Source organism: Malaclemys terrapin, chromosome 16 (genome assembly GCF_027887155.1).
Source record: "Malaclemys terrapin pileata isolate rMalTer1 chromosome 16, rMalTer1.hap1, whole genome shotgun sequence".
Classification (NCBI taxonomy): domain Eukaryota; kingdom Metazoa; phylum Chordata; order Testudines; family Emydidae; genus Malaclemys; species Malaclemys terrapin.
Genome location: NC_071520.1, coordinates 25770329 through 25780176, shown reverse-complemented (window position 1 = coordinate 25780176; position 9848 = coordinate 25770329). Strand labels below are relative to the sequence as shown.

The 9848-nt window shown below is 43.4% G+C and overlaps 1 protein-coding gene across 9 annotated transcripts in view; it reads right to left on the bottom strand.

Moving 5' to 3' along the window:
* Window positions 1-9848, bottom strand: part of PITPNM2 (phosphatidylinositol transfer protein membrane associated 2) — a 212014-nt gene that overhangs the window by 32138 nt on the left and 170028 nt on the right. For 5 of the 9 annotated variants that reach the window (XM_054006344.1, XM_054006351.1, XM_054006348.1 and 2 more), the window contains 5 exons: window positions 9714-9833; window positions 8674-8885; window positions 3131-3306; window positions 2496-2666; window positions 928-1077 (listed from right to left, as the gene is read on the bottom strand). In XM_054006344.1, coding sequence (XP_053862319.1) covers window positions 928-1077; window positions 2496-2666; window positions 3131-3306; window positions 8674-8885; window positions 9714-9833 — 829 coding nt within the window. Of the gene's footprint in view, window positions 1-4; window positions 117-927; window positions 1078-2495; window positions 2667-3130; window positions 3307-8673; window positions 8886-9713; window positions 9834-9848 lie in introns of those variants that run through there. The other 4 variants (XM_054006350.1, XM_054006352.1, XM_054006353.1 and 1 more) reach the window with 3 other exon arrangements.

Here is a 9848-nt window from a genome sequence, read left to right as displayed (position 1 = left end):
TCTATCCAATGTAACCAATGGGAGGTGCTGCTGTTCCGAAATTACCACTCAGCACAATGGGGTTACTCAGACCAATAAGAGCTGACTGACATGAGTAAGGGCTGCAGGATCAGGATCTCCAGGGGGCATATTTAAAAGTGGTGGGAAGAGTAAAAAAAAAAAAAAAAAATACAGGAGAAAAGAAATAAAGTTGAAAATCTCGTTAACTTGCAGATTTGGTATCAGCTGTAATCGAGAAAAATATAGCCATGCAGCATTTTTGATAGCAACAAAAAACAAACTTGTTTTTAAAGCAGCAATTATTTGAGAAATCAAATAAAAAAAGACACCTTTGGGTCCTGAAAGCTTTGTCCACTGTGTTTAGATGATGCAAAATCAGTGTCTAAATATAAGATGTGCAACTTTGGGCATGTGACAATATCTGGTCACTTTCTGGTACAGACATACAATACAGAGTATGTTAATTTGTAGTTACGTGCTGACTGCACTGGCAAACTTTGTGTATTGCAGGCAAAAACCAGGTGTCAGTTTCAATGGCAGATTCTGTACACTGCATAAACTGTAACAGCAGGGCAGGCCTCAAGCAAAAGCAAAGCAAGCGTGGGGGCCCGGAGCCTTTCGGCCACTCGATGCCTCTCCAGTAGCTCAACCAGAGGAAAAGCAAACTCATTGTCTGGCCCCAATCTCCCCTTCCAGCATTTGCAGCAGAAGGGGAGACAACTCACAGCTCAGTTTCCACCACCCCCTGTCAGTGGCTTGTGGTCCCATTCTTGCCTGGGGTCCAAGAATACATGGTTATGCAGGCACTTCACTTGTCATATTCAGGTACATAGTGCAAAGCTTTCAGGCCCATGAGGTAGAAGACCAATCTCCAAGGAGCACCCCAAGTACACAACACAAGACACTAGAAAAGGGTAGGTTACACACACTCAGCAAAAACGGCATTTTTATTGGAAACATCTTGCCAATTCAGAACTGGAACAGGTATACTGGTTTCCATGAAGCTGTCCTGGCGCTGGAGAGCAACCAATGGGCTGCTTTCCACAAGGAGGATGGGGTTGTTCTGGACTGTCTCAACTAGAAGCAGGTGGGGAAGAAAACAAAAGGACAAGAACAACCAACATGTGGCCACAAACTGTAAAACATACAAACAACTACAATCAAACACTTGCAACTACAGTTCAGGGTCTTCTATAAAGGACCAACCTTCCATTAGAGGAATAGAAGACAAGACAGATGGTCTTCCAAATAAGCCTAAATTCAGTGCCTTACTAGTTAAAACAGTTATAACATCAGAAGAAAACACAGGAATGGCAATTTTACAACAAAAGAAAAGGCAACCCTCCAATGTAGCTTTGCAAATTGATCACTGATCATAATTTTACAGTATATATAATGGAATCTTCTTAAAGTGAGAAAATTATTCCCCAAAACAAGTGGAGATTTACTTCAATAAGATTTTAAATTTGCACACTGAGATGCACTGTACTAATCAGGGCCTTGCATGTGATTTCATTATGAATGGAGTCAAGTATCAGAGAGGTAGCCGTGTTAGTCTGAATCTGTACAAAGCGACAGAGGGTCCTGTGGCACCTTTAAGACTAACAGAAGTATTGGGAGCATCAGCTTTCGTGGGTAAGAACCTCACTTCTTCAGATGCAAGACATCTGCAGAAGTGCATCTGAAGAGGTGAGGTTCTTGGGAGCATAAGCTTTTGTGGGTAAGAACCTCACCTCTTCAGATGCACTTCTGCAGATGTCTTGCATCTGAAGAAGTGAGGTTCTTACCCACGAAAGCTTATGCTCCCAATACTTCTGTTAGTCTTAAAGGTGCCACAGGACCCTCTGTTGCTTTTTACTATGAATGGAGTTCACTATAGACAAGTTTCTTAGGCTGAAAGAGGTCACCAACTGCTGGCTTACATACAGGTAGATTACAAGAATTGAAAATGGGCTTTCTGAGCACTGCTCTCTTATTTGAGCCATTTGCATGGGCAAAATATGCAGCAGCATTTCAACAGAATGTGCCGTGCATAGCTAATGGGACTCAGACACCCAGTCCCCTCAGCTTGCTTCACCCATATGGATTGTGTGCAAAAAAGCAAACTGCATCCCTTACGTGGCTTTGCTCTGCTCCCTCCCAGTCCTCCTCAACCCCCTGAAAGATCAAGTCCCTAAATCTCAGCCTAGCTGATCATGTGTTCCAATCTCAAGCACTGCCTGGGATGTAAAATGGAGAAAACATACAAAGTACATTGCATATCGACTCACACAACTTCTGGGCTTTATTTAATAAATGACAACAATGGCATTTTGGATGCGAAGCATTGAATTTGTAAAGAGAAATCCACTTGCCTGGGAACTTTTTGAAGAAGCTAAACACTACAAGGCCAATCCTGTGCACCTCACATCGTTAAAACACCCCCTGACCTCAGCGTCTGCGCCGACAGCACAGTCTTTGGGCCATAGGCAGATAACAGATAAAAACAGACGTACCCAGAAGAGCAGAACTGCCGTCACCTAATGGGAACCTCTGGTAGCGTGGAATATTGAAGGGAGGCAACATGTGGAATCTCTTTTCCAAAAGGGGCTCCAGGCGTGAGGCAGATGGGTCTGCAGGATGGAACAGGTTATAGACTTGTTGGCAGGCTGGCCTCAGCTGAAAGACTAAGGAGAAAAGGAGGGAAAAAAGAAACTCCCAAGTATTACAAAGTTATTTGTGAGGCTCGTATAAATCTATTTAAAAGGTGATTTACTAGTTGTAAAGTGCAGCATGAGGGGGGGAAAAGCCCTTTAAGAGCGCTTACTTCCATCACACTCCAGTTATAAGTCAAGCAGGACAACTGATGTTTCTGTGGAACATACTTTACTAAAATTTTTTTGCTGCATATGTTTAGATTTTTGTTGTCTAAGGCTAAATGACAAAAAATGTGTAATCAATATTTATAGGAGTAGCTAGTACTGACTTGTATGGTGGAACAACACATATATAATTTAGTTTCACAATATGTTCTACAGTTCATCTCATCCAAGTTACTAGATTTTTTTCTTTGTAAGTCTTAAAGCTTTTTGTAGTAGAAGGTATTTAAAATGCCCACTAAGTGGAACCACTGGTGCATGCCAAAACCTACTGTCAAGAGCTGGGATGACGGTTTTTCTCAATGCAAGGACCAGGCCCAAGGGAGACCCAAACAGGAAGAAATCTGTGATCTCAAATTCAAATTTTCCAAGGTTTCCTCCATCCAACATTGTGGAGCTACTCGATCGTCTGGATCCTGGGTCATTTCTCAGAACACTAGAATGTAAACTAAAACAACAATACATTCATAAATAAGAACACGGTCAAAAGCCAAAATTTTGTTCACAAGGGTGTGGGTTTTTTTTTTTTTTTTAAAGAAATAATGAACACAGATTGTACTGTGGCTAATCGTGTAGACGATTCTTCTTATTTTAAGAAAAGGAAATGTATCCATTAATCACCTGTGCCTCTACATGCTAGTGAGAGACCCTATCAAAGCAGAGTCCCCTTGTTTCACTGATATGATCCAGCCCATAAATTCAAGCTCCAAGTGAGCTACAATCTCTAATATTCCTGTCCCCGCTCCTCCAATTTCTAATATGCTCTTTGTGGAGTAAAATGCTGGCTACCGCTACTGAAGTAGTAATTTGCATGCTAGCAAGAGCAAACAAAAATTACTATAGTACATGCAAAAGGCAGCATTTACAATCAATTTGAACTTAACTCCAAGTACATGTATTGTTATTACTGTCTCTCTTCTTGTCAACATAATAATTCTTTTCATCATTTTTTTCTTTTCATCACTCTATTTCTCAGTGCTACGGAAAGCAGTGAGCTGTGCTTACCCATTTCTTCTTCAAGGAAGTGGGACAAATGTTAGGGGATTACAATGGAAAGAAAAAAGAAAATGGGAGGGGAAAGAGAAAAAGAATGATCAAAATCTGCAAGAGAGTTTCCTACATTCTTGTGCACCAACTTCACGCCACAGAGTTTTCTAACAGCATAAGCTTATATAAAAACATATACACATTTATACCCCATATACTACGGTGGTGATTTCAATGTGGTGAACTGAGAAAACCACATGATAAACTGCATTTATCATGCACCAGCAATATCCTTCCCTGGATTCTGCACAGTAATCCATGTGTGTCCTGATTACTCACATTTTAAACTCCCCTCTTGCCCCATCCCGAGCAACTTCAGAAAGCTTCAATTAAAAAATATAAAGCTTGCCCCTAATTTGTTTCTTTTCCCCTTCTAAAGGGTCTCATTTCCCTACAAAATTCAATGGGTCTGAAGTGCAGGGCGGCAATATGCAGATTTAAAGGACAAGTATAAAGTCCAATATTCCTGGAACTCCAATAGGGTTAGAAACACAAGCTCCCTTACATGGGTGAGCTGGGGATCACTCCAGCTTCCAACAGGATAGAGTGCTTGTTTTCATTCTAGAGCTGGTGGATTTTGAGATATCAGATGCTGAATATCAGAATGTATGGATTAGAAAGAAGTTATTTTAGGGAATAAAGAGGGGTTGTTTTTTCTTCCAGACTCTAGGAGTCTGAGTCTGAATTCATGTTTCAGAGTAGCAGCCGTGTTATTCTGTATCTGCAAAGAGAACAGGAGTACTTGTGGCACCTTGTTAGTCTCTAAGGTGCCACAAGTACTCCTGTTCTCGGAGTCTGAATTGTAATTTTCCAACGCCTGCAGAGTTAGACCAAGACAATCCGGCTGTATTTAAAGCGCTCTGTAACATAGTTGAAAGAATTTTCCTGTAAAATATGGGGGATCAATGAATTACATGACAGCTTGGTTTGACAGAAAAGTTCTACTGGCCTGCAGTCAGGGCTGACCCAAATGACACTGCTCTTCCTGGCTCTGGGGCAGAGTTCTAGAGGGGGTCACTGCAATTTGCCCTAGCTCTACAGGCATGAAGTGCTCATTCATTAGGGGCACTTCTGAAAGTGAAGTGGCTGCCAGGCTGTGCAGTGAGGTCCTGCTACTGCTGCTGTCTTGGAGCCCCCAGTGGAACATGGCTGTATGCAGTGTGCCCACTGGGATACTGGAGCAGCTGTCCTTGCATGCATCCTTCACCTGGGAAGGCCAGTCTGACAAACGAACAGCTGCGAATGACACACACACACACACACACACACACACAGTTGGGAAGAAGGTAAATTGGTTTCACTCTGATTTTATTTTCTCATTGTGCCTCCACTGGCTGCCAATCTAGACGGATACTAATAAAACCTTTGCACCGTACCACACTGTCATATATTTTCTGTAATACACACACTGCTCTATGTCTAGAGTTTTGGTTACCAACAAGAGCAAGTTATGATGTTTGCTTATACTATGCACACAAATAATTGAGAAAGTCAAAACAGTGGCATCAAGACAGTGAACAGCAATGACAGCTAAAATGAGCCTGTTTCCCTGCCTGTGATATGAACAATGCTCCAAGAGGTCACGCTGCTAGAACGCATGATGTTAGCATGCGTGTGCAAAAGAACAATCCTCTGGTAAAATTAGAACCATTTTAGCTGTCAGGGCTGCAACACGCTGGTCTTATGTGTAACTAAGACAACTTGATAAGCAACAAGTTCACCCTTTTAGAGAAGAACCAGTCCATTAGCTTGATTCAAATGAATACACAAAATGACAGACGGCACATATCTCAGATGTATTATGACAGGAACGGATTTTCTAGATGGGTTTCAATTTCTGTTACATTCCAAGCACCTTCCTTCAGCCTCCCTCAGGTCGGATATAGGGGAGAGACAGCACACTCTAATAAGCCGTTTGGTATAGTTTTTCTCATTTTAGTGGATATGCAGCATTTCTGCCGCCCCAAGCAAAAAAAAAAAAAGCCACGATCGTTGGCAGCAGTTCAGCGGCAGGTCCTTCGCTCCTAGAGGGAGTGAGGGACCTGCCGCCCCCAAATTGCCACAGGTGCCGCCCCTCTCCCTTGGCCGCCCCAAGCACCTGCTTGTTAAGCTGGTGCCTGGAGCCGGCCCTGCTTTTGGAATCAAAGAAATGAAATCTGAGGGGGAATCAGAATCCATCATGCCCAAAGCAATCCACATAGTCCTGCTTTTCCTTTAGAATGCTACAGCTGCAGTGATTAGACAGGATCCAATTGGGTTTAGTATCAAGTCAACTAATTGACAATAATATAAAACCAACACAACCAGAAATATTGTAGCAGTGCAGAAGGATTGCATTTAAAAATAAAAGAGTGGTCGTCTCACCAGATGATGCTCTGACTTTGCTGGGCATTGTCCCAAAGTAGTGGATAAGTCTAACACGCGAATGAAAATTAATCTGTCTTTGGCATGTGTTAAAATCTGCATTGGGCACCGATGGAAAGATCGCCATATGCCAGGCTGCCTGAATGACACACATTTGCTGTGCTCATTAGGAAAACTTGGGTCTCTCTCCTGCCAAGATCTCTGCATTAAGCCATGTAACCATATTACATCATATCTTGGTTTTCATAGCAAAAATTCATACTAGTGGTAAACTTATGTAGTGATAGGAGACTGTACTGGTTACCCTGCTGTTCATTAATCAATCATCATAAGCAGAGTGTAATGTAACAATAATGTAACACGCTGGTTATATGCAATCAGACAGGGGTAAACACAATGGACCTGCCAGTATCCCTAGCGCACCACCCGTTTTGCAAAGTAAACAGGAAGCTGCTTGCCAGATACCAAATAAGGGCATCTTCCTTGGTTCATCTCCAGGCTACAGCCCTCTCTGGCTTCTAGAGCAAGCAAGGAGGAGAAAGCAATACGTTTTGATTTGACCAGCATTTGCCTGTCTAATACGGGAGGTTGCCTTGCTAAGCTATGACAAGAGACTGACTGTCTTTTATTAGCCTGCTGGAAAGAGCTTATTGGTTTTCCTAAATGCAGCCATCTTTTTAAATATAGCAATTCCATTTAATATAGCAGCCCCAATGCCATTCACTTTCCTACCTTCCCTCGTGTATAAATCTTTTAGTAAAGTGCCCCTGACAGGTGAGTAGAGTCCAAGCCCTCAAGCTGGAATGGAAAGAAGACCTTAGCTGGTGTAGGAGAATGAGGCTTGGAGTTGAATATAGGGTTCATCGCTTGTCAGACAGTGACAGGGAAGGATCAGAAGAAAATGTCTAGAACTCTCCTAATTCCACAAGCTGATGGAAATGCAGCAGTGAGGACATAAGCATCCTGCTTCAAAGATGCGCTCCTTGAACAGCATCTAAGTAGTAACAGGACCTTCCTCTAGGAAAGTAATTCAATTAATAATAAATTAAGTGATTTTCTCGAGAACCATTTAAAAAGTTCAGTATTTTGCTACGTAAGGGCCTCAATATATGTAAGAACCTGAAACAGACTTTTGATGTAACTGAACAGGCTCCATGCTCAGTAAAGGGTACACATTAATTTGGAGGAGGGGGTTAACAGGGCAGAGGTAACTTTGGCTGCCTGTGCTGGCAATACAGTAAATATACAACAGGTGCCACTGGCTGAGCCTATGCACTGGGAGATTCAAGAGGGTGTTATGAAAGAGATTTCCCAAAAGGGAAAATTCAGGCTGAAGAGCAAGAACAAAAACCTTCCTCCCAGCACTCTGTTAGAGTGGGGAGCAGTATGCCAAGGGAAGTGATGGGGGGGACCCAAAGCTTACAACACTTAAATCTAATGCTGTGCTCAGTCTAGTAACCTGTCGAGGACACTCCTGCACTAACTGGGGATGTACTGGATGGGAACTAATTGGTCTCTTCCATCTCTAATGCCCAGGATTCTGTTCTTTTAGGATCCATGATCATCTCATTTCCTCTCCCAGGGTTCCACTGTGCCTCTGGCAGAGCCCTGAGGATCCCTCATCTCCCTGCTTGACATGCAAGGCCCTGGGCTGCTCCCACTCACCTCCAGGCAAGAAGGCTTGGCTTTGGAATCACCCTTCAGAGCCAGTCAATGCTGCTCCTTAAACAGGGTCAGGGTCAGTATTGGACAAAGCTGAGCAATTCTGGGGACTGTAGTGCTGCACCTAGAGCATCCCAAACCCCATGGCCTGGGAGCAAGGGACTACTGCCCTAGACTTGTGTCTCCAGAATAGCAGCAAAGGGCCCTAGGAACCCGGGAAGGGCCCAGGGTCGGCGTTCATATCCAGACTCAAAATATCCCAATGTTTAGGGATGCTCATAACAGATGGCTCGGACCCATCTCTCCGGCCAACAGGCCAGCCAGGTCAGGATAAATTTTGATAGCTGCCTAAACTTAAAATGACATTTGACTCCTGTCTCGTCAGCTGCACTGGTTACATACTTACTCTGCTGCAGTAACATGGCAAAAAAAAAAAAAAAAAAAAAACCCACCAACCTCTTGCTACTCTTATGCGGCTGTTTTCCCCCCACTGTAATGTGGGTGCAGCACAGCAGCAGCTCATAGTTAATTTTGTCCCCACAATCACATGGTACCGTACAATGCTGCTGGTAATTCCTCTGTAAAGCCCACACTTGCCAATGGAATCTGAACACCTCTGATATTCTTCAACAACGTTCCTCAACCTTGCCATCCCCGGGGTTACAAAACAACATTAAAACTGCACACGGGTGTCTCTCTTGTCCCCGGGGATTCCTGACTCACTGTTCCTTTGAAACCTTACCTTGAAAGGAATGCCTGATGTTGCTTTATTGTGTCCATTTCGTAGGTTGATGAATCACTCCTTTTTCGGGGCAGCTGCTTCTTTGGATCCTCTCCGTTGCTCCGAGGAATATCAATGTTGCTTCTGCTGAGGTGTCTGCTGGCCTCCAGGTTGGAGCCACTGGAACAATAACTGTTGTTCACAATTATTCCAGGAGACAGGAGGTCAGTGTCCTAGGATTTGAAGTACACAGGCATCAGGCAGCAAGTCAGAAGTGCAACCACATTAGACCCTCCCTCTTCAAACAACTGCACTGCCTCCTCATTTGTTCCAGTTCAAATCTACCTAATCTCTGCATTTCCTAACACACCTACCCTATCTAAGTGCACTCCGGGAATTTTTCTACTTTACCTACCTCGGAGTGCAACTGAAAAGCTTAAAAAGGGAACTAACAACTTGAAGCTCCACTCTCACCGTCTGGGAGAATAGGAGGTTTGATGGTCCTGAGCATGATAACTCAGAACACCCTAGTCTGTAATGAATTTTCACTTGATAAATATACTAAAAAAAAAAAAAAAAATAGCTTCATACGGGATTTCTGGTATTCAAACCTAAAACAAAACAACATTTCTATAGCCACTAGGCAGGCGTATAATACAAAACAATACAACACAGCAGGGTTGCGCAAAGCCTACCCCAAAAGTAGGGACACAAGCACACACCCCAGTGTGCACACACCCTCCATGAAACTGGAAAACGGAGCTTTGTTCTTTCTGATGAAAGCCCCAAATAAATTAGAAACAGTCCATGTTTTCTAAAATACATTCTTCTGCTTTGACAAGCAGGTTAGCAGTGGTGACTATTGCTGATATTAGGGCATCACTGACAGAGTCCTAATCAGGCCTCCATAGTGCCTCTGCCCTGGACACAGGGGGATGACTGGAGGTAGAATGGGGAAGGATTAAAGGTGGAACCCTCCCTTCCGTCTGGAGCTAGGGGCAGACAGGGAAGTTCTGTGGCCAACAGGGTTATCCTGATTGGTTTCTAGTAGGCTACATTACCTGCACACTCACAATACTCCCTCGTCGGCTGCTGTTTTGGCTCTCAGACACAGTCTGATTGCTGTAACATAAGGCATCAAATCCCAGGATTCCTCCTACGCAGTCCCCTACCAAACAGACCTGAAAGAGCAACCA